Below are 25,004 nucleotides of genomic sequence, written 5' to 3' on the forward strand. Positions count from 1 at the left end.
TAACAATAATGAACATGCTGCAATTTTTTTTTTTAAAAAGTTTATTCATGGGACCCTGTATTCAGCATTTGAATATTGTACTGGGAATGAAGTGACAATCAGGTAAACTGCTTAATGCAGTGACATGATACAAGCTTCAAATGCAATCACCAGGTAGTAAACACTGATAACTCGTTGATTATAGCTTGGATTCACACCCAACATCATCCTGACCAAGGGCTTAGGCCTTGCATATTGATAACAATTATTGTTAAAGTAGTTATGAAGCCCTTTGGATTATAAAGGTGCTGTATTTTACAGCCTCCAAGAGGACCACAACCTTGTCATAGGGTTTGTGCCTCAGTGACCCGGACAGCCTAACAGGTCAAAGGGTAGAGGCCAGAGTAAGGGCTAACAACCCTGTCTGGGTTGCTACAGAAACAGCAATGAAGAATCATCCTACATCTGAGTGACGGTATTCCTGAGTCTCCACCCGGGACTTGCATGACTGACAGCAGTGTCAACTGAGAGGAAACCACTGCCATGATGAAGGAAGCCCTGAATACGGCCAGAGACGGAGGACTTCATTGCTGCCTTAAATACCAGTGGCGTAACAGGCAGTATTTTACGTGCTATCTATGTTTTTCATGGCTTTTAACATGTGAGCCTTGGGGATGGTTCAGTAGTGCTGTCTGCTCCACTACTGCTACAGGATTACAAGAAATCCCACCTGACACCTGCAGTAACATTAAACATGAGAAACAGCAAGTCCCTTCCTCAAGTCCAGCTTTGCCCTAGGTTAACACTTCTCACTGATTAATTGAATTGGACTAGAGGGGAACAGGTGTTTTAGGAAAAATTTTTTACTTTTTAAAAAAAACATTGGTGGTAATATTCAGATACCACAAGGCCCATATATTTCTATAAACAAGGTTACAGGAGATGACCAAATCAAACACATTCACTACGTCAATTTTCAGCTGACATGGAACAACAGTGATTATATCTCACGCCCTTTCGCTGGTAGAATATGATTCTAAAATGTGAATTAAAAACTGAAAACAAAAATAAAGATCTGTAAATATTGCTGCAAGTCGACAGAACAGCCACAAACATAATTTCAAGTACGAGGCAAATATTCTGCACTGTAGGCATGCATGTTTCCTCCCCCACCCCAACAGTTTCTTTTAACGGGTTAATTTGTCGGGAGGCATGAAACCCGTATCCCCCAATGTTCGAAGTGCCACCCTTCCGTTGGGCCGAATGGTGAGCCAGGTGATGCTGCCGTTGTTGAGACACATTCTCAGCCACCCCTCTGGAGGGAACTGCAACGCTCTACACAAAAGTGAGAAGGGCAAGAGTTGAGCCAAAAAAACTAGTTATATCAACAGCAAAGAGTAAAGACAAACCAAATGAGGTAGGTCTGCAGCTCAGGCACCATCTATGGAAAAGAGTAAACAGTCAACATTTTGGGCTGAATCGACTGTTTACACTTTTCCATAGATGTCACCAGGCTTACTGCGTTCCTCCAGCATTTTGTGAATAGAAACATAAAATCTACAGCACAATACAGGCCCTTTGGCTCACAAAGCTGTGCCAAACACCTCCTTAACTTAGAAATTACCTAGGCTTACCCATAGCCCTCTATTTTTCTAAGCTCCATGTAGCCATCCAGGAGTCTCTTAAAAGACCCTCTAGTATCCGCTTCCACCACCGCCGGCAGCTCATTCCACACACTCACCACTCTCTGTGTAAAAAAAAACCTCCTCTGTACCTATTTCCCAGCACCTTATTATCTTATACTCCTCTATCACGTCACCTCTCATCCTCCATCACTCTAAGGAGAAAATGTTGGGTTCACTCAACCTATTCTCATAAGCATGCTCCCCAATTCAGGCAACATCCTTGTAAATCTCCTCTGCACCCTTTCTATGGCTTCCACATCCTTCCTGTTGTGAGGTGACCAGAAGTGAGCACAGTATTCCAAGTGGGGTCTGACCAGGGTCCTATATAGCTGTAACATTACCTCTCGGCTCCTAAACTCATTCCACGATTGATGAAGGCCAAAGCACCATATGCTTTCTTAACCACAGAGTCAATCTGTTCAGCAGCTTTGAGTGTCCTATGGACTCCGACCCCAAGATCCCTCTGATCCTCCACACTGCCAAGAGTCTTACCATTAATACTACATTCTGCCATCATATTTGACCTACCAAATTGAACCACTTCACACTTATCTGGGTTGAACTCCAACTGCTTCTCAGTTTTGCATCCTATCGATGTCCCGCTGTAACCTCTAACAGCCCTCCACACTATCCACAACACTCCAACCTTTGTGTCATCAGCAAACTTACTAACCCATCCCTCCACTTCCTCATCCAGGTCATTTATAAAAATCACAAAGAGCAGGGATCCCAGAACAGATCCCTGCGGCACACCACTGGTCACCAACCTCCATGCAGAATATGACCTGTCTACATCCACTCTACCTTCTTTGGGCAAGGCAGTTCTGAATCCACAAAGCAATGTCCCCTTGGATCCTATGCCTCTTTACTTTCTCAATAAGCCTTGCATGGGGTACCTTATCAAATGGCTTGCTGAAATCCATATACACTACATCTACTGCTCTACCTTCATCAATGTGTTCAGTCACACCCTCAAAAAATTCAATCAAGCTCGTATGGCACAATTTGCCTTTGACAAAGCCATGCTGACTCTCCAGATGTTCATATGCCTCTTCAAATGTTCATAAATCCTGCTCTCAGAATCTTCTCCATCAACTTACCAACCACTGAAGTAAGACTCACTGGTCTATAATTTCCTGGGCTATCACTACTCCCTTTCTTGAATAAGGGAACATCTGCAACCCTCCTATCCTCCAGGACCGCTCCCTTCCTCATTGATGATACAAAGATCATCACCAGTAGCTCAGCAATCTCCTCCCTCGCTTCCCACAGTAGCCTGGGGTACATCAAGTCTGGTCCTAGTGACTTATCCAACTTGATGCTTTCCAAATGCTCCAACACATCCTCTTTATTAATATTTACATGCTCAAGCTTTTAAGTCTGCTGCAAGTCATCCCTATAATCGCCAAGATCCATTTCCATAGTGAATACTGATGCAAAGTACTCATTAAGTACCTCTGCTATTTCATCTGGTTCCATACACACTTTTCCACTGTCACACTTGATTGGTCTTATTCCCTCATGTCTTGCTCTTCACATACTTGTAGAACGCCTTGGGGTTTTCCTTAATCCTGTCTGCCAAGGCTTTTTCATGGCCCCTCCTGTCTCTCCTAATTTAATTCTTAAGCTCCTTCCTGCTAGCCTTATAATCTTCTATAGCTGTATCATTACCTAGTTTTTTAACCTTTCATAAGCTTTTCTTCTTGACTAGATTTAAACCAGCCTTTGTACACCACAGTTCCTGTATGCTATCATCCTTTCCCTGTCTCACTGGAACGTATCTACACAGAACCCCACGCAAATATCCCCTGAACATTTGCCACATTTCTTCCATGTGTTTCCCTGAGAACCTCTGTTTCCAATCTATGCTTCCAAGTTCCTGCCTGGTAGCCTCATATTTCCCCTTACAGTGAATTAAACGTTGCCCTAATTTGTCTATTCCTATCCCTCTCCAATGCAATGGTAAAGGAGATAGAATTGTGATCACTATCTCCAAAATGCTCTCCGACTGAGAGACCTGACACCTGACCAAGTTCATTTCCCAATACCAGATCAAGTACAGCCTCTCCTCTTGTAGACTTATTTACATATTGTGTCAAGAAACCTTCCTGAACACACCTAACAAACATCTATCTAAACCCCACACTCTCAGGAAGTGCCAGTCTATATTAGGGAAATTAAAATCTCCCTTTCAAGAATGTCTCCCTATCTGCTCCTTGATGTCCCTGTTACTATTGGATGGTCTATAAAAAACACCCAGTAGAGTTATTGACCCCTTCCTGTTCCTAACTTCCACCCACAGAGACTCCGTGGACAACCCCTCCATGACTTCCTCCTTTCCTGCAGCCGTGACACTATCTGTGATCAACAGTGCCAAGCCCCCACCTCTTTTGCCTCCCTCCCTCCCTGAATGTTGTTTGGATTTTCAGCATCTGCAGATATTCTCTTATTTGAGGTAACTGGGTGCCATTCTTTAAATGAAATTCAACTCTCTTTAATAGAAGTTGGTAAGAAAGTTGCAGTGAATTGAGCAGGTTTGTGTACCAGGAGAGATGGCGTAGGGTAGATCGCACTCATTTCTTCAGAGTTGATAAGAATGGGAAGTGAACTCACTGAAACAAACATGGAAGGTTTAGTACAGTTGATTTAGGCAAGATATTTTTCCTAGTTGAATAGTACAGCTGGGGATATAATTGTTTCAAACTAAAAGGCTAGCCACTTAAGAGGTAAAATTGTTCGGAGGGTGGTTTTCCTTGGAATTCTCTATCCTGAAAATCTGTGGCAGTTCATTTTTCAAAAGTGTTAACTAGATATTAAAGGACTCAACAGATGGACAGAATGGGAAAATAGTGTTGGAAGCAGATCTCTATCTCTGATTCTCTACCGCAAGTTGTGGATGTCACCTCAACAAATATATCAAAGAATTACACTGTACTTCTAGACACAAAAAAAGCAGAGAGAATCAGGTGTGACCTTGTCGAATGTTGGAACAAGCTCAAATGATGTACATTTTTTCCATTACTTAGATTAAATTCACTGTGAATAATCCCCACTTTCCCACAAAACAGATTCCATATACCTTTGCATTTTGTGTTTAGGAAGTCATAAGCACAGCAAAAAAGGGCGATGATAAATTAGATTCATTTTACTTCTTCACGTTATTATGCTGTGAGGCATGTGTGAATCTCTACAGTACACTGAATGCCAATTTTTATTTTGAGATGCAATGCGGAACATGCCCCCCCGGCCCTTCGAGCCACGCTGCCCAGCAACCTGTGATTTAACAATGAGCAATCAACCTACCAACCGACATGTTCCACGGGGAGGACGTGGAAGTTACTTAGAAGACACTGGGATTTAACTCCCAACTCCGACACCCCCAATCGCAACAGCTTAACCTACTCCAAGGTCAATCTAGCTCCTCCCTCCCACATAGCCCTCTTCTTTAGAAATTATAATATTCAAAATCTGAAATTAGTGTCAATTTGTTAAACTGGGCTCCATTCAACATTAAATTCCAAGCCTTGCACAATATCTACACTCTCTCTTAGCAAGTACCACAGAACATTAATTACCTGCAAACGAAGTAGCGGATTACATTTGCGTGACAGACAATGATCTCATAACTGTCGTTCTGTTGCTTCAAGTCAGCTCTGTGGATATAGCGACGGAAGGCAGCTTCAATCCTCGCACCATCTTCATGATACTGCTGAAGACATATAGATACATGTAAACCACTGAAAGACACACACAGACTGGCCAGTAATGCTCAGAAAATCCTGGAAGGAGATCTTAGCCACATTCGACCACCCCATCCCCGCCCACTCTCAATAACTTCCCAGAATAAATTCTACATGCATTATATCAAATTACATGAAGTTATGCTGTGAGAGACATGAATCTCAACTGCCTTGACGGGTGATTGATAGGTTCATGGCCTACGGTAGAAGGAGTCAATTTTAGAAAACCTAGCACATTTATTTTTTTCTACATTTACACACTTAGTCCAGTGGTCGTGGCATTAACCCTCAAGTTCAACCTTCCAACGTGTATCATACCACACTTCACTGGGTTGGCCTCCGTCTTTCTCTTCCCAGCCCAGCCCTGCATCAATGTCCCGTGATAACTCACAACAGCCTTCTACACTATCTACAACCCAACAACCTTAGTGTCATCTGACATTTGTTAGAAATGCAGACAGTCATATGGATATTCGAGGCCTGATTAGGAGTCAGCAAGGCTTTGTGTGTGTGATGTCCCTGAGTCATAGAGCACTACAGCACAGAAACAGGCACTTCAGCCATCTCGTCTGTGCCCAAGTCCCATTGACATGCATCTGGACTATCACTCTCCATACACCTCCCACCTGCATACTCATCTTTGTTTTATACAAAGACAAGCTCCAAATTTCCTGCCTAACATTACGTACTGTGGTGTATGACATGGGTGATGATAGTTTTTGACCATGATTGTTCTTGGCAAATTTTTTCTACAGAAGTAGTTTGCCATTGCCGCCTTCTGGGCAGTGGGCAGTGACCCCAGCAATCATCAATACTCTTCAGAGATCGTCTTCCTGGTGTCAGTGGTGGCAAAACCACGACTGTGATATGCACCAGCTGCTCACATGACCATCCACCACTGCCTTACACCTCCTTTGGTAGAGACTTATCTCCACCCATAAGGGCCTATATCTGCTATTGATTAATGTGGTGAGTGCAAGCCTGCCTTTTGCAGATCAAAACTTTCCCCAGGCACCAAGTTCATCTCAATCCTCAGTAAGGTGATTGGGGAGGGGTGTATTTTTTTTTTATAATATATATAACTGATATCCCTCACTTTGCCAACTGTCAACACTGAATATCTAAAACTCCAAAACAATTTGAAAAATGTTTTAAGAAATAAAAAATTAACACAAAAAAATCAATTCATTGAAACAATACTAGATTGTTATATTTGCCTTGGTGCCTTGAAATTGATGCTTTCCTTTGGAATAAACCTCTAAGAGGACCACAAGCTTGTGTGGGGTTTGGAAGCTTATGTTGCCTTAACGACCCAGACAGCCAAGTTGGCTGGAGTCAGGGCTGTATGCTTTGGCTCTTGGTGGGGTCACCCATGCCAAACAGGTCAAAGGGTAGAGGACAGACTAAGAGTGGTCCACCAGTCCTCCGGGTTTAGGGGTTCAGCTCAGGGCTAACAACACTGACTGGTCAAACAAAATTGTTACAGAAACAGCAATGAAGAACACTTCTACATCTGAGTGTGACGGTATTCCTGAGTCTCCATCTGGGACTTGTATGACTGACAGTAGTGAAAGTGAGAGGAAGCTACTGATACTGAACACCGCCAGAGATGGAGGATCTTTGTTGCCGTCGTAAACACCAGCAACACAACGGGCTGTGACTAAGAATTGGAACCAATGGAAACCTGAAGCAGGTCTACCCCAAACAAGGTCCTACAGGCAGATTCCTGAGCAATAGTGCTTCACCACTGGACCCCCTGGGAAGCCTAAAATCTAAGCAATCAAGAAAGCAAGGTTGGTAAAAAGTGGAAAAGAAGTTCAGGAACTCCGTAGTCCAGTACATTTCCCTTCAAAATGTATTTATTGAGATAGTGTGGAATAGGCCCTTTAGGTTTAGGGTTGTTGGTTAGTCCAGGGACTAATCACGGGACGATTTACAAATCTGCTCCATTCCATCACGTTTTACTAACGTGTAGGCACATGATCAAATGTTACTCAAGTAAATGGCAAGTTTAAGATTCTGCTTAGATCATTTCAGGAGTGGCTTCTTCCCCTCCACCATCAGATTTCTGAACGGGCATTAAACCCACCCAAGAACAGCCTCAATGTCTTTTGCTCTCTTTTCTGCACTGTTAATTTGATTAAATATGCATATAAATACCTACATATACTCACACAAAATTTCACAACGTCAGTAATATTAAACCTGATTCCGATTCAATGGTTCCATTTAATATCAGAGAATATATACAGTATACAACCTGAAGTTCTTACTCTCTGCAGATAATGAAACAGAAGGAAATCCCCGAATAATGAATGACAGGAAAAAAGAATCCCAAGGACTTGTCCCCCTCCCACACACAAGCAGCAGCAAGTCAGCATCAACCCTCTCCCTCCCATTTATTCTAGCAGAAAGCATCAGGACTACTACCAGCCACCATACAAACAACAACAAAGCCCCTGGTCTACAGTACATCAAAAACTACTGTCCATCCCAACAGTCCAACAGAGAGTTGTTATCACTCCTTCCACAGCGAGAGGGGAGACAAACAGTTGCTGTTTCAGTGCTGCAGTCTGGAGATTTGATCCATCAGAAATTCCATTTCTATGCTTAGGTGACTGAGAGCTTTTCTATCATTTGCAAACAAATGCCTTTGTTTCCTGAATCATTGCTATGACTCACAGACCTGTCTGACGCGCAGAAGCTATGTGACTCACTGAAACTGCAGCAATTATTTATGGTGTTATGTTACAGGCAAAATCTCCACTCCATCTAAATCCCCTGTGGATCTCCCACAATATCACCCAGGGAAGGTCAAATTATGATGCTGTTCTCTAAAGGCAACTTGCAAATATTGTAGGAAGTTTTAATCTGATAAAAGTCAGCCATTTAATGGCAAATATGCAAACACTGTTTACAGCATTCAGTTGAATGCCTCTGGGTCAGAACAGCCAGTCATGAAGGAAATAGGTTTTCTGTCTAAACAATTTCTTCCGTTGAGAACAAAAACAACACAGATTTGCAGAGGTGAAAGTAGATCTATACAGATAATTCTGCACCAACATTGTTATCCACAGTGCAAACAGCTAATGATTAAATGTTAGAGGCAAGGGAAAATCTGCAGATGCTGGAAATCCAAGCAACACACAAAATGCTGGAGGAACTCAGCAGGCCAGGCAGCATCTATAGGAAGAAGTACAGTCGACGATTCAGGCTGAGACCCTTCAGCAGGACTCAATGAAGTCTTGATGAAGGGTCTTGGCTCGAACATTGACTGTACTCTTTTTTTCCCATAGATGCTGAGTTCTTCCAGCATTTTGTGGGTGTTGATTGTAATTCAAAGGCTTAGAATACACTCAAATCCTTTGATAAATTCTGTAGAATTATTCGGCATCATGGAACAGCCCAGATAAAGACTCTTCAGCCCAATAAATCAATGCACACCAGGGCATCCACCGGCTGAACCCAATTACCTGCATTTGGTCCATAAGATATAGGAACAGAATTACGCCATTTGGCCCATTAAGTCTGTTCTGTCATTTGGCATTGGCTGATCCATTTGCCTCTCAGCACAATATCCTACCCATATCTCTTTGTGCCCTGACTAATCAAGAAGCTATCAACATCTGCCTTAAATATACCCAATGACTTGGCCTCCACACAAGCCTGTAGTAATGAATTCCACAGATTCACCATTCTCTGGCTAAAGACATTCCTCCTCATCTCCATTCTAAAAGGACATCCCTCTATTCTGAGGCTGTGTCCTCTGGTCTTAAGACTCCTCCTTCCACTATAGGAAACATCGTTTCCACATCCACTCTCTCCCTCCAAGTACTTCTTAGACGGACCTGGCTCAACTACCACCTCTGCAAGCTTGTTCCATGTACTCAGCACCCTCTGCCCCTCAGATCCCTCTCGCCCTAAATCTATGCTTGAGTTCCTCTCCCTGGGACCTCTCAGAATTGTAAACATTTCTGTGAGATCCCCTTTATTGCAGAGGATGAAGACCAGGCTGGCCAACCTCTCCCTGTAACTCATGCCCTCCAGCCCCGGCAACACGTTCACATTTTTCCTGCACTCTCTCCAGTGTATCCACGTCCAAAAGCGTACACATTTCTCCAAGTGTGACCTCGCCAATTACTTATACAACTGCAACATAACATCCCAGCTCCTATACTCAGTTCCCTGACCAATGAAGGTAAACATTTTCTTTCTGTTATGCCACTTACAGTGTACAATTGACAAGTACACCCAAGTCCCTCCGCTCCTTTGCATTCCCTGGCACCCTACCTTGAGGCCTCTGTTGGTCAGAGTCGACCATGAATTTTGCGACCCTACCGTCCGACAAGCCGGAGCAGTACCGTATGGAGAACAAGCTGTTGCTCATGCAACAAGCTCCCTCTCTCCACACAGCTGCTGAATCCAAAGGAATGGCAGAGACTGATACAGTTTGGTGACAGCGGTGTCACAGTCAGCATTGAACTCAAAGTAGAATTGCCCTAGGGACCTTTCCTCGGGGTTTACTCCCAAAGCCTTCCTCACAAGTGGGTATAGCCACAAGGCAGCAGAGGTTTGAGATCAGAGTTTACCTTCTCCTAGATGAGCACCATCTGCCTGAAGTGACTGGTTTTAAGGTGCCAGGAACCCACCTTTGCCCTTTCTCCTGTCAGTAGCCCGGTACAGACTGACGCAGTTTGGCATCAGTGCGATCACAAGAATTGAACTCAATGTGGACTCCAGCTCCAGATTCTTCCATCGGACTTAGAAGCTAGCCACACATCAAGGCCAGGAGATGGCCCTGGTTGTCAGAGATGCAGCCATTGGCAGTGTTTAACAGGAAGTGTGAGCTCATTCCCACTACCCTCCCCTGGCTATAACGATTTGAAGAAGCCAATGATAGGAGCGCTGTTATTCATAGTACACATCCTACACTGCTCTATCTTTCCAAAATGCATCATCTCACACTTAACTGTTTTGAAATTAATTTGTCACTTCTCAATCTATTTCCCCTATTGATGAAGAAACTTCTGTAATCTTTGATAACCTTCTTCACTGTCAACACCACCACCTAATCTTGTGATCCGCAAACCTTCTGCAATCGGGTCCAAATCATTTATATAAATTGCAAATAAACAGGGTCCAAACACGGACCCCTGTGGCATGGCATGAGATACCAGCCTCCATTCCAAACAACAATCTTAAACCACCACCCTCTGCTTCCTGTCTCCAAGCCAATCTTGAACCCAACTCTCTGAACCGTGCTCTCTCTGGATTCCATGCGACCTCAGCTTCCTGACGATGCTATCGTACAAAACCTTGTCAAAGGCCTTGCAGACAACACCCACTAACCCCACCTCACCTACCTTCACGATTGCCTCTTCAAAACACACGGAAATGTCTGTCAAGCAGGACTATCGGAGGAAGGCTGCCGCAGGATCTGGACCAGCTGGAAAAATGGGCTGAAAATTGCAGATGGAATAGCATCACACTAACTGGCACCATTGACTTTACCTTACAGTGAACAACAGGGCGCTGAGGAGTGTGGTAGAGTGTAGGGATCTGGGAATACAGCTCCATTATTCCTTGAACACGGTGTTAGAGGCAGGTAGGGTCGTAAGGAGAGGTTTTTGGCATGTTGGCTTTCATAAATCTGTTTATTGAGTACAGGAGCTGGGATGTTATGTTGAAGTTGTATTAGTCAATGTGAGGCCTAATTTGGAGTATTGCGTGCAGTTTTGATCACCGACCTACAGGAAAGACGTAAATAAGCTTGAAAAAGTGGACAGAAAATTGACATTGCTGGGATTTGAGGACCCGAGTTATCGGGAAAGGTTAGGATTTTATCCCTGGAGCATAAAAGACCAAGGACAAATTTGATACAAAATTATGAGGGGTATAGATATGGTAAATGCAAGCAGGTTTTCCCCCTGTCAGGTTGGGTGCGACAAGAACTTGAGTTAAGGGTGAAAGGTGAAATGTTTAAGGGGAATGTCTTCACTCAGAGGGTGGTGAGACTGTGAACCGAACTGCCAGCAGGGGTGGCGGTTGCAGGCCTGATTGCAACATTTCAGTTTGGTTACGACCCTACCTACCTCTGACACCATGTTCAAATTGCTAGGCAGACTAGCACAGACAGGATGGGCCTTTTCCTGTGCTGTAGCCCTCTACTTTCATCAGGGAGGAAGGGCAGGAGTCTGAAGACACACACAATGATTTCTTCCTGTCTGCCATCAGATTTCTGAACGGTCTGTGAACACTCCCTCATTTTCATTGCTTAGTTTTTATTGTAACTTTGTTATGCCTGCATTGCACCACTGTCACAAAACATTTCACGACAACGTCCGTGACGCTAAACCTGACTCTTTCACACGTATCCAAATCCCTTGATTGAACTTCAGTTAGGAAAAAAAACACAGCAGCCTGTGAAGACAAGCAGAGTGGATTCACCAGAATCTTTCTTGGGAGCCATAAATACAACTACTGTATTACAAAATTCTGTCTTGCGTTCCCATAAAACACAGGAAGTCAAGGTGAGGATTTTCTAAGAAATGAAGAGGGAGATGGGGGACACAGAGGAATATTTTCTTGTTCACATGGAGGTGGGGAGCGGAATCCACACTCCAAGCAGAGGCAGGGACATTCCTCCTCTGCCGTTTCAGTCAGAATCTGGGCAGTCTGGAGCAACACACATTAAATTACTGGAGGAACTCAGCAAACAGACTGGGTCGCAAAGAAAGCTTTTGGTCTTCATAAATCATGGTACTGAGTACAGGAGATGGGCTGTTATGTTGAAGTTGTACAAGACACTGGTGAGGCTTCATTTGGAGTATTGTGTGCAATTTTAGTCACCTGCCTACAGGAAAGATGTAAATAAGGTTGAAAGAGTACAGAGAAAATTTCCAAGGATGTTGCTGGGTCCGGAGGACCTGAGTTAGAAGGAAAGATTGAATTGGTCAGGACTTTATTCCTTAGAATGTAGAATAGTGAGGGGAGATTAAATAGAGGTATACAAAATTATCAGGGGCATCACAGGGTAAATGCAAGCAAGCTTTTTCCAATGAGGTTGAGTGGGATTACAGCTAGAAGTTATGAAGCTGAAAAGTTTAAGGGAAACATGAGGGGAAACTTCTTCACTCAGAGGGCCTTGCGAGTGTAGAATGAGCTGCCAGCGCAAGCGATGTGTGTGAGCTCAATTTCAACACTTGAGAGAAGTTTGGATAGCTACATGGATGGCTGGGGTACACACAGCTATGGTCCAGGTGGATGTCATTGGGACTAGGAAGCTGGAATGGCTCGGCAAACTAGATGGGCCGAATGGCCTATATCAGCCAGGTAACTCTCTATAACCCCAAGTCAGGCAACATCTATGGAAGGAAATAAACAGATAAAATTTTAGGTCTAGTCCTGATGTAAGATCTTGGCCTCAAACATTAACTGTTTTCTCACAGAGCTGCTCTCTGACCTGGCTGAGTTCTTTAAGCATTTTGTGTCTGTTGCTCAGGTGGGGGAAGCAGATACGACAACAGACAGACACAGACCAATAGGTAATGAAGGACCTGGACCACACGGATGGGGTTGGTTCAGACCAACATCAGCTTCTACCCTGCCGTTACACAACTATTACATGGCTCCCTGGAACGATAAGATGGACTCTTGATCTCACAACCTACCTCATTATGATCTTGCACCTTATTGTCTACCTACATTAAACCTTGTAGCTGTTCAAGATTGGTTAATGCCATTTGCAGTACAAAGGTGTAAAACAGAACGTAATAATTGTTACTCCGGATCTGACGCAGACACAAAGAAAATACAAGATAAAGAATATAATAATGAAAAACACAATAAACATAAAAATGTAAGATAGATTATACACACAGATTGACGCAGGGCACGGGGGAGTCTGTACATAAGGCGACTGACAGGAAATGGTGGTTGGGTTAGTGGGAAGAGGTGTTGATTAGTCTGACTTTGCACTGTATACTAGAACACAGAACAGATCAGTGTAGGTACAGGCCATTCAGCCCACAACGCTATGCTGAACCAGCTGAAAAGCAAATCAAAAACACTCAAACACTAATCCCTCCTACCTACACAATGTCCATATCCTGCCATCTTCCACCAAACCAGGCAGCGTATTCCAGGCATTCATAACTCTAAAACCTTATCCCTCACGTCCCCCTTGAACCTACCCCCTTTCATCTTCAACACTTTATTCTGCACAGTAAACCCGTCCTGCTCCCAGTCCTACCACTGGGCCTGCTGCTGTCCCTTTGGTCCTTACCATTGCCTCTGGTTTCCAGTGGCCGACAGGTGGGTCGGGTTCAATCGGCGCGCCCTCTCTCAGCAAGTCACAGCTCATCACCTCCACACCTGCAATCACAGCACGAATGCGCTCAGTGTGAACGGCCAACTTGCTTTTTCACGATAGTTAAACCCCTCCCCATTTTCTTCAGCTGTCACACCCCGATCAACGCTCTTGAATTTCCTTCAGAGCTGCAGTTTCCGTTGGTAAGATGACACAATCTGCACAGAGCCACAAGTCACATCTGCATCCACATCCCAGTATTCCAACAACTTGATTCATGTCCCTTTGGTAGCACAGCAAAAGATCCCAAGGCACTTCACAAGTCAAAGTTTGAAGTAAATTTATTATCAAAGTACATATATGTCACCATATACAACCCTGAGATTCATTTTCCTGCTGTATTCACGATAGATACAAAGAACAAAGAGCGGTATATCACAGGAACAGGCCATTCGGCCCACAATGTTGTGCTGAACCAGCTAAAAAGCAAATCAGAAACACCCAAACACTAATCCCTCCTACCTACACAATATCCATATCCTGCAATCTTTCTTACATCCATGTGCCTATCCAAACATCTCTTAAAAACCTCCAATGTATTTGCCTCCACCGTACTAGGCAACCACCACTCTCTGAGTAAAAAACTTAACCCTCACATCCCCTTTTAACATACTCCCTCTCACCTTCAATGCATGACCTCTGGTATTAAATGTTTCCACCCTGGGAAACAGATACCCCCTGTAAACTCTACTGTGCCTCTCATAAACCTACATCAGATCTCTCCTCAGCCATTGAGAGTGTCCTGATCAGCTGCATCTCCATCTGGCCTGAGAGTGGCTGAACTTCGGAGCAGAAGTCCCTACAGTGAGAGCAGCTGAGAGGATCATAGGGGACCCCCGCCATCCATCAGGGACATTTAGCAGGAGCACTGCGTACGGAGTATTATCCAGGATCCCACCTGTCCATCCAGCATCCTCTTGACTTTCTACCATCAGGTAGGAGACTCCGATGCATAAAATCAAGAACAGTCAGGATTGGAAAGTTTTTACCTTTAGGCTGTTAGGCTCTGAACTCCCAGCCGCATCACTGGGCACTCTGTTCTATACCTTACAATATTTAATTCATGCATTTTAGTTTGTTATTTATGTGATTCATCTAAATTTTATCCTTATCTTAAGTTATTGTGTGTTATGTGTCTATTGTGCTTTCCATCCTGGTTCAGAGAAACCTCTCATTTCTATAGACACTATATGGTTGTACACGTTATACATAGGAACGTAGTAACATGACAGTAAACTTGACTTTACTGAGTATTCCCACAAGAACGTGAGGCTCAGGGTTGTAAATGGTGACATCTATGGATTTAGATAAATTTACTTTACAAAGCAATCAATGAAACCCTACTCACAAAGACTGAGAAACAACCAGTGTGCAAAAGACAAACTGCAAATAGAAAAAAAACAAATAATAAGTTAATAAAAGAACAATGAACTTTGAGAGAATAAGTTAATAAATAACCGAAAAATGAGAACCCAATTTCTAGGTCTGTACAGCTCGTGCTGCGAGTCCATGGGTCACGTTCACTGGTCAGTTCAGAGTCATGCAGCACAGAAACAAGCTCTTCAACCCTATACAGCATACTCCTCTGCCTAGTCCCTCCAGCCATCCTACACAAAACCCCTCACCAGGCAGAGATACCAGCGATGCCAGGGCTGGTCAGGCAGACACGAGGAAAAGTAAAAGGATATGGGGAGGCACTGTAGCACAAAGCTTTACAGTTCAATTCCCACCGCTGCCCCTATTGTGGGTTTCCTCCCAAAGCCAGGGTGTCCACGACTTTTACACTGTACTGTAGTAATTTTATGTATTACACTGTACTGTTGCAACAAAAAAAAAACAAATTTCATGACATATGTGAGTGATGATAAACCTGATTCTGATCTGGGTCTCTATTGTGGACTGAGAGTGGGAAGGGGGCAGGGAGAGGGGTATGATAGTTCGGAAAAGGGGAAGGGAGAGGGGAGCGAGTGGGAAGCACCAGAGAGACAGTCCGGGGCACCCCCATTCTGTAAAAACACAGGGCTGCAGAAATGCCAGCAGAAGCTCCAGACACCTTGTGCCTGGGAGAGGAAGAATCTTTACCGAGGAGACGTATGAAGTTGTGCGATGAAAGCAGAAAACCCTCGGCCCAGGGCAGAGGACACTGGCGAGCTGCTGTCAGCGGCCTGTGGTGATGAGCTTAACTGATGAACTACAAAGTGAGAATGTGACAGAGCGGCGCAGCGCACGGGGGAAGCCAACATACCTGGTAAATGTTTACGAATAATCGCCGCTGTCTCTTTAGCCCTGGTCATACTTGAGTGAATCAAGATGTCATAGTTCAAACCCAGACTCGCCAGCCGCTGGCCCGTCAGTTCGGCTTGTTCGCGGCCTAGAAAGAAATAAAACTCCATCAACCCGCTAATGCCGGAGCATCACTATGAAGCTGCAAACCAGTCGCAATTATACACACAGAACGTTCCTCAACTACTGCAACGAGGCATCAAGTCCTCTGTTCCAAATGCCAAGGAGGAGGCAACGTAGCATCCACGCCAGGACCAGCAGACTCAAAAACAGTGACTTCCCCCCAGCAGCAAGGCTGATCAACACCTCCACTGACTAACCCACCAGCGCTAATTTATCATTTCCTGTCAGTCAGCTTATGTACCTAGTGTCACTTTATGGACAGACAATCAATGCATATAAAGCTAGGGAAGTTGTAGGAAAATTGCTGGAGAAAATTCTTAGGGATAGGACATATGAGTATTTGGAAATCCGTGGTTTAATTATTTATTAATTAATGGCTTTGTGTGGGCCACGTCATGGAGAGAGATTGAGGGTAGGACAGTGGATGTTGTCTACATGGATTTTAGTAAGGCGTTTGACAATAGAGTATTGTACACAGTCCTAACCGCCCCCGTATTTGGAGAGTGGGCAGAAGAAGTTCACCAGGATGCTGCCTGGCGTAGAAGGCGTGTGCTTCTCGAGAGGCTGGATAAACATGGGATGTTTTCTCTGGAGCGCCAGAGGGCTGAGGGGAGATCTGATGGAGGTTTATTTGACAGAGTGGCATAGATAGAGTGTATGGAGAGTATCGATTTCCCAGGGTAGAAACATCTAATACCAGAGGGCATGCGCTGAAGGTGAGGGAGTGAGTTCAAAGGGGATGTGAGGGCAGAGTGGTGGATGCCTGGAATGAGCTGCCTGGTGTGGTGGTAGAGGCAAATAAGTTAGAGGCTTTTAAGAGACGTTTGGATAGGCACATGGATGTAAGGAAAATGCAGAGATAGGAACACGATGTAAGTAGGAGGGAATTACTGTTTGGATGTTTTTGATTTACATTTTAGCTGGTTCAGCACAACACTGTGGGCTGAATGGCCTGTTCCTGTGATATGTTGCAATAATACCCTTCTGGTTAAACCATGGCGGTGGTAATAGGTCAGGTTGCAAGGGTTCCTAGGAGTGAACATAGCCAAAGCTAGCCCTGGCCTAACCACCAATGCCTCTCCTTTCTCAGGAGGCTAAAGAAATCTGGCATGTCCCTGCTAGCTCCTACCTAATGCACCATAGAAAGAATGGTACAGTATAGTAACTGCTCTGCACGACTACGAGAAACTGCAGAGAGTTGTGGAATGAGAACAGGAATCAGCTTTCCCACCACAGACTCCTGCTGCTTCAATAAAGGGGCAGCACAGTGACATAGAGATTAGCACAACGCTTTATAGTACCAGCGACCCAGGTTCAATTCTGCTGCCTGCGAGGAGTTGGTATGTTTTCCCTGTAACTGCACGGGTTTCCTCCGGGCACTCCCACAGTCCAAGGACATACCAGTTGGTTGGTTAATTGGTCATTGTAAATGGTCCCGTGATTAGGCTAGGGTTAGATCAGGAAAGGCCATCTTGAAAGGCCTGAAGGGTCTGCTGCGCACTTTATCTCAATAAATAAATTCAGTGTAATCAAAGATTCCACCCACCCCAAACATTCTTGTTTCCCCCATCCCACTGAGCAGAAGATACAAAAGCAGGTACCACCAGACCAAGGTCAGCCTGTGTCCCACTGTTAACACACTCCTGAAATGGACCTTTCGTACAACGAGATGGATTCTCGGCCTCACAATCAACCTGCGATCTTGTACTTTCTTATTTAACGGCACTGCTATATCTTACGGACATTGTCAGGATGCAAGTTGAACCGAAAAGTAGCAGATGGAGTTTAATTTAGAAAAAAATGTGAAGTGATACACTTAGAAAGGTTGAAGGTACAAGGTCAATGGCAGGATTCTTAGCTGAGTGGATGAATAGAGGGACCTTAGGACCCTGGTCCACACATCTCTCAGTTACTGTGTATCATTGAGACCCTGGTCCACACATCTCTCAGTTACTGTGTATCATTGGGACCCTGGTCCACACATCTCTCAGTTACTGTGTATCATTGGGACCCTGGTCCACACATCTCTCAGTTACTGTGTATCATTGGGACCCTGGTCCACACATCTCTCAGTTACTGTGTATCATTGGGACCCTGGTCCACACATCTCTCAGTTACTGTGTATCATTGGGACCCTGGTCCACACATCTCTCAGTTACTGTGTATCATTGGGACCCTGGTCCACACATCTCTCAGTTACTGTGTATCATTGGGACCCTGGTCCACACATCTCTCAGTTACTGTGTATCATTGGGACCCTGGTCCACACATCTCTCAGTTACTGTGTATCATTGGGACCCTGGTCCACACATCTCTCAGTTACTGTGTATCATTGGGACCCTGGTCCACACATCTCTCAGTTACTGTGTATCATTGGGACCCTGGTCCACACATCTCTCAGTTACTGTGTATCATTGGGACCCTGGTCCACACATCTCTCAGTTACTGTGTATCATTGGGACCCTGGTCCACACATCTCTCAGTTACTGTGTATCATTGGGACCCTGGTCCACACATCTCTCAGTTACTGTGTATCATTGGGACCCTGGTCCACACATCTCTCAGTTACTGTGTATCATTGGGACCCTGGTCCACACATCTCACAGTTACTGTGTATCACTGGGACCCTGGTCCACAGATCTCTGTTACTGTGCAAACTGACAGGGTGGTATTAGAAGGTGTAAGGTGTTTTGGCCTTCATTATTCAGGAGATTTGAGTTCAAGCCACAAGGTAACGTTGCAGGTCTGTAAAACCCTGGTTAGATCACACTTAGAATATTATGTTCTGGTCACCTCATTATAGGAAACTCATGGAAACTTTGGAGAGGGTGCAGAAGAAATTTACTAGGGTGCTGCCTGGATTAGAGAGCGTATCTTTATTAGAGAGCGTAAAGGCTGAGTGAGCTAGGCTTTTCTCTTTGGAGAGGAGGAGGATTAGACGTGACTTGATAGAAAAGCACAAGGTGATAAGAGGCATAGAGCGTGTGGACAACCAGCACCTTTTTCCTAGGTGGCAATGGCTAATACAAAAGGGCATTTAAGATTCATCTTTTCACAGCCACGGGTTCAAATCAGGAGATCACAACCTTTATCCCCTATTAACCAAGGGGTCTGAGGACCCTAGGTTGGGGCCCTGGTTTAAGAGATGCCTGACAGAACAGGGACTGAGTGGTCCTTGTTGTTCCCAGATAACCTGCTGATGGGAAAATGAAGGAAAACACTAAATGCTAAAGAATTCTTCTGCTAAAACTTTGCAGTTGAAGGAAGTACTGACCCAGTGATGTCAGGACTCTGTCCTTGTCTGTCGAGGCCGACAGTTCGTACTGGGAATGTCTGATGAGGAAGATGTGCCTTGTGGCTTTGACCTTGTAGTTTTCTAGCTGTGCGCTGAAGTCCTCAGAAGCCTCCTTATTTCTTTGGTTTGGTTTAATAAGAGAAATCGGCTCACGTCTGAAAAGTAAAACACGAGAGAGACATTTATGCCTTGCCAATGAATCCACGTCCCAGACAAAGAGATTGGTGACTGGTTACCCAGCCTTGAGCACCCAACAGTCATCGACTTCTTACATCAGCACCCTGTCAGTGTGACCACAGGCCTGAGATAACCTTTCGTGTGGAAGGTGGGCAAATGAACCAAGGGGAATTCAGCTAAGACTCTCATTTCTAAAACCAGCAGACTCCAAGACGCAAAGTGTCTCATACTGTCTTGTGTGTTGTGTTTGGCTCTCACCCCATTCACAAACACTCGACTTCAAATTAACTACCCTTCTTCTGCTGGCCCCTTAAATAATCTTCCTCCAAAGATAATTGGCAGGCCAGTTTTGAACTTCACTCCTAAACTGGGGAATTTCAATACCTATAACTACAAGAGATGCAGACTCAGTTGACACTTTAAATGCCAGTTCAAAACCTATTTATTTAACCTTGCTTTTAACTAACATCATTTTGTCTTTTATTTATTTCTTTTATTTTAATTTTTGTCCCACTCTGAATGACATTGGCTGTATGAAAAGTGTTATTACCTATTTATATTAATTCCCTTTTTAAATCCTTCTCACATTCCTATCAACTCCCCCCAGACTCTAACATACACCTACACACTTGCAGCAATGAACTGTGACACATCCAGACCACAAGACATAGGAGCAGAATTAGGCCATTTGGCCCATCGAGTTTGTACTGTCATTTCATCACAGATTACCCCCCCAGCCTCATTCTCCTGCCTTCTCCCCATATCCCTTCATACCCTGACCAATCAGCACAACCTCTGCCTTAAATATACCCAGAGACTAGGTCTCCACACCCTTCTGTGGCAACGAATTCCACAGATTCACCACCCTCTGGCTAAAGAAACTCCTCCTCATCTCCGTTCTAAATGAATGTCCCTCTATTCTGAGGCTGTGTTCTCTGGTCTTAGACTCTGCCACCATAGACACATCCTCTCCACACCCACTCCATTGAGGATTTTCAACATTCGATAGATTTTAATGAGGTTACCCCTCATTCTTCTGAATTCAATGAGTGAAGGCCCAAAGCCAACAAACACTCCTCATACGACAAGCCTTTCAATCCTGGAATAACTAACCTACCAGTCGGCATGGCCTTGGAGTGTGGGAGGAAACTAGACACTCTGAGCCAATCCACACAATCACAGGGAGATCATGCAAACTCCACCCAAACAGCACTGGAGATCAAGACTAAACTCGCTTCTCTTGCTCCACTACAGCTGTGTATTATTATTTTTTTTGTTTTAAATAGCTGTAACACAAGGAGCCTTGGGTGCAACCACTTGGTTAGATTGCGAATTTGCTCCACAACCTTTTTTTCATCAACTTCACTCCCCTTCTAACGATATGAGCTCTGATAAAAGAGGGTAGTGTAGGGGTTAGCAGGTGACCCAGGTTCATCTCTCGCTGCTGCCTGTAAGGAGTTTGTATGTTCTCTCCTGGACCACATGGGTTTCTTCCCACATTCCAAAGATGCATCCGTTGGTCAGACACTGTAAATTGTCCCGTGATTAGGACATGGTTAAATCACAGGTTGCTGGGCAACATGGCTCGAAGGGCTATATCTCAATAAATAAACAAAATAAATAAATCAGCTGAGGCCGAAGCTTTAGGATGGTAAACAAGCTCCGCAGCATAATGTGGTGAAGTGCCGCCCCACATCTTCCCAAACGTATAGTTTGAATTTTGAGATTGTGGCCCCTGGTCCTAGACTTCACAAGACTTCATCATAAACACAAGAGATTCTGCAGATGCAGAAAGTCCAGAGTAACAGACACAAAATCCTGGAGGTCAGGCAGCATCAAAAGAGGGAAATGAGCTGTCAACGTTTCAGGTCAAGACAGGACCAGAAAGGAAAGGGTGAAACCCAGAAAGGGGTAAAAGGTGAAATGTTTAAGGGGAGCATGAGGGTAAATTTCTTCACACTGACAGAGGTGAAAAGGTGGAACAAGCTGTCAGCAGAAGTGGTAGATGCAGGTTCGACTTCAATATTTAATAAAAATTTTGATAGGTACATGGATGGTTGGGCATGGAGGGCTACAGGTCGATGGGACTTGGCGGAATTATATTTTGGCACTGACTAGATGGCCTGAACAGCCTGGTTCAATGCTCTATGATTCTAAAGTTGAGCACTGGAGGCCGGCAAAGTCCGGCAGCGTGTCCGGAGATCAGAGGCCTGATGTCTGCAAGTGAGAGTCCAGGGCCAAGAACTGGAGGTCGAAGGCCCACAGGCAGCCTGTGCTGGAGTGGAGGCCTATCCTAGAGCAGATGGGTAACAGAGGGGATACAATTTTAAGGACATTGGGGGAAAGTATAGGGGAGACAACTGCAGGAAACATAAAATTGTGATAGTAGGGGATTTTAATTTTCCAAATATTGACCGGGACTCCCATATTGTTAAAGGTCTAAAGTTTGTAAAATGTGTTCAGGAAAGTTTTCTATATCAATATATAGAGGTACCAACTAGGGAGGATGCAATATTAGATCTCCTATTAGGAAATGAGTTAGGGCAGGTGACGGAAGTGTGTGTAGGGGAACACTTTGGTTCCAGTGATCATAACACCATTAGTTTCAACTTGATCATGGATAAAGATAGATCTGGTCCTCAGGTTGAGGTTCTGAACTGGAAAAAGGCCAATTTTGAAGAAATGAGAAAGGATCTAAAAAGCGTGGATTGGGACAGGTTGTTCTCTGGCAAGGATGTGATTGGTAAGTGGGAGGCCTTCAAAGGAGAAATTTTGAGAGGGCAGAGCTTGTATGTTCCTGTCAGGGTTAAAGGCAAAGTGAATAAGTATAAGGAACCTTGGTTCTCGAGGGATATTGGAACTCTGATAAAGAAGAAGAGAGAGATGTATGACATGTATAGAAAACAGGGAGTAAGGTGCTTGAGGAGTATAAAAAATACAAAAATAATACTTGAGCAAGAAATCAGGAGGGCCAAAAGAAGACATGAGGTTGCTTTGGCAGTCAAGGTGAAAGGATAATCCAAAGAGCTTCTACAGATATATTAAGAGCAAAAGGATAGTAAGGGATAAAATTGGTCCTCTTGAAGATCAGGGTGGTCGGCTATGTATGGAACCAAAAGAAATGGAGGAGATCTTAAATGGGTTTTTTGCATCTTTACTTACTAAGGAAACTGGCATGGAGTTAATGGAAATAAGGCAAACAAGTAGGGAGGTCATGGAACCTATACAGATTGAAGAGGAGGAGGTGCTTGCTACCTTGAGGCAAATCAGAGTAGATAAACCCCAGGTCCTGACAGGGTATTCCCTCGGACCCTGAAGGAGACTAGTGTTGAAATTGCAGGGGCCCTGTCAGAAATATTTAAAATGTCGGTATCTACAGGTGAGGTGCCAGAGGATTGGAGGATTTCTCATGTTGTTCCGTTGTTTAAAAAAGGCTCTAAAAGTAATCCGGGAAATTATAGGCCAGTAAGTTTGACATCAGTAGTAGGTAAATTATTGGAAGCAGTACTAAGAGATAGGATCTACAAGTATTTAGATAGACAGGAACTTATCAGGGAGAATCAACATGGCTTTGTGAGTGGTAGGTCATGTTTAACAAATCTATTAGAGTTTTTCGAGGAGGTTACCAAGAAAGTGAAAGAAGGGAAGGCAGTGGATGTTGTATACATGCACTTCAGTAAGGCTTTTGACAAGGTCCCGCATGGGAGGTTAGTTAGGAAGATTCAGTCACTACATATACATGGTGAGGTAATTGGATTAGACATTGGCTCAATGGAAGAAGCCAGAGAGTGGTAGTGGAGGATTGCTACTCTGAGTGGAGGCCTGTGACTAGTGGTGTGCCACAGGGATCAGTGCTGGGTCCATTGTTATTTGTCATCTATATCAATGATCTGGATGATAATGTGGTAAATTGGATCAGCAAATTTGCTGATGATACAAAGATTGGAGGTGTAGTGAACAGTGAGGAAGGTTTTCAAAGCTTGCAGAGGGATTTGGACCAGCTGGAAAAATGGGCTGAAAAATGGCAGATGGAGTTTAATACAGACAAGTGTGCTGTATTGCACTTTGGAAGGACAAACCAAGGTAGAACATACAAGGTAAATGGTCAGACACTGAGGAGTGCAGTAGAACAGAGGGATTTGGGAACACAGATACAAAATTCCCTACAAGTGGTGTCACAGGTAGATAGGGTCGTAAAGAGAGCTTTATAAATCAAAGTATTGAGTATAAGAGTTAGAATGTTATGACTGAAGTTGTATAAGGCATTGGTGAGGCCGAATTTGGAATATTGTGTGCAATTTTGGTCACCAAATTACAGGAAGGGCATTAATAAGGATGAAAGAGTGCAGAGAAGGTTTACAAGGATGTTGCCGGGACTTGAGAAACTGAGTTACAGAGAAAGGTTGAACAAGTTAGGACTTTATTCCCTGGAGCATAGGAGAATGAGGGGAGATTTGATAAGATATATAAGATGGGTATAGATAGATTGACTGCAAACAGGCTTTCTCCATCGACGTTACAGGTGGAAACTCTGATTCAGGTGTCAGATGCTGCCTCTCCTCCCCACAGATGCTGCCCGACCCGCTGAGTTTAGCCGCTTGTCTGTTAGTTGGTAGCGATTCTCTGCACCAGAACCGGCCGCTGTCCCCGTCCCTTACCCTGGCATCCCCGTCTTCCCCACCGCCGCAGGCAAGCCTCCTTCTTCACAGTGAAACTCCTCCCGTCCCTCAGGCCAGGCCAGGCCAGGCCCGAGCCGCGACGCTCCCTCCGTGCCGACACTCTGCCTCGCCGCGCTCCCTCGGCCCTTTCCCCACAACTCACTTGTCCCAGTTGGAGTCCCAGCCTCCGGTGGCAGGGCTCCAGCTGACGGTCGCCGCTTTCACGCCGCTGTCACCACGTCGCTGTGAGGCGGCCGCAGCCACCACCAAGGCGGCGGTGCCAGCGAGACCGCAGGCCGCCACCTGGAACGCTTTACGGAAGGCCATGGCCGGCGGAACCAATGTCCGGGCCCTCGCACCGCGGGAAGACAAAAGACTCCCGGACGAGACTTCCGGTACGGAAGCCGGGTGCAATCAGATGGCGGTTCCGATGCGCTGCCAATTCCCTGTTGTAACAAGTGAATTGAAATCCGGAGGGGGGAGGAGGGAGGAAGGGGGAGGAGGAATGGGGGAGGAGGAAGGGGGAGGAGGAATGGGGGAGGAGGGAGGGGGAGGGGAAAGGGGGAGGGGAAAGGGGGAGGGGAAAGGGGAGGGGAAAGGGGAGGGGAAAGGGGGGAGGGGAAAGGGGGGAGGGGAAAGGGGGGAGGGGAAAGGGGGAGGGGAAAGGGGGAGGGGAAAGGGGGGAGGGGAAAGGGG

At 44.9% G+C, this 25,004-nt stretch overlaps 1 protein-coding gene across 3 annotated transcripts; it reads right to left on the reverse strand.

Annotated features, from left to right (window-relative positions):
* Positions 1–55: 55 nt before the first annotated feature.
* On the reverse strand, positions 56–24,758 carry pgam5 (PGAM family member 5, serine/threonine protein phosphatase, mitochondrial). 3 transcript variants are annotated; one of them, XM_059994644.1, is made up of 6 exons: positions 24,472–24,751; positions 19,453–19,628; positions 16,018–16,143; positions 13,689–13,777; positions 5,240–5,370; positions 56–1,314 (listed from the first exon to the last, which is right to left on the reverse strand). In XM_059994644.1, the coding sequence occupies exons 1-6, from the start codon at positions 24,633–24,635 to the stop codon at positions 1,167–1,169; spliced, it is 834 nt and encodes a 277-aa protein (XP_059850627.1). In that variant the 5' UTR covers positions 24,636–24,751; the 3' UTR covers positions 56–1,166. The 3 variants fall into 3 exon arrangements, with proteins under 3 accessions (XP_059850627.1, XP_059850626.1, XP_059850628.1); XM_059994643.1 differs by having other exon boundaries at positions 57–1,314; positions 5,240–5,373; positions 24,472–24,749; XM_059994645.1 differs by lacking the exon at positions 56–1,314 and adding an exon at positions 4,081–4,276 and having other exon boundaries at positions 5,240–5,373; positions 24,472–24,758.
* Positions 24,759–25,004: the final 246 nt, after the last annotated feature.

The sequence above is a fragment of the Hypanus sabinus genome, chromosome 18 (assembly GCF_030144855.1).
Source record: "Hypanus sabinus isolate sHypSab1 chromosome 18, sHypSab1.hap1, whole genome shotgun sequence".
Classification (NCBI taxonomy): domain Eukaryota; kingdom Metazoa; phylum Chordata; class Chondrichthyes; order Myliobatiformes; family Dasyatidae; genus Hypanus; species Hypanus sabinus.

Coding starts and splice junctions, on each gene's coding strand:
- pgam5 (XM_059994643.1), bottom strand. CDS start 24,635: ATGGCCTTCCGTAAAGCGTTCCAGGTGGCGGCCTGCGGTCTCGCTGGC. Junction 19,629..24,471: donor TGGGACTCCAACTGGGACAA/GTGAGTTGTGGG, acceptor TTTACTTTTCAG/ACGTGAGCCGATTTCTCTTA. Junction 13,778..16,017: donor TATTCGTAAACATTTACCAG/GTATGTTGGCTT, acceptor CTGTGATTGCAG/GTGTGGAGGTGATGAGCTGT.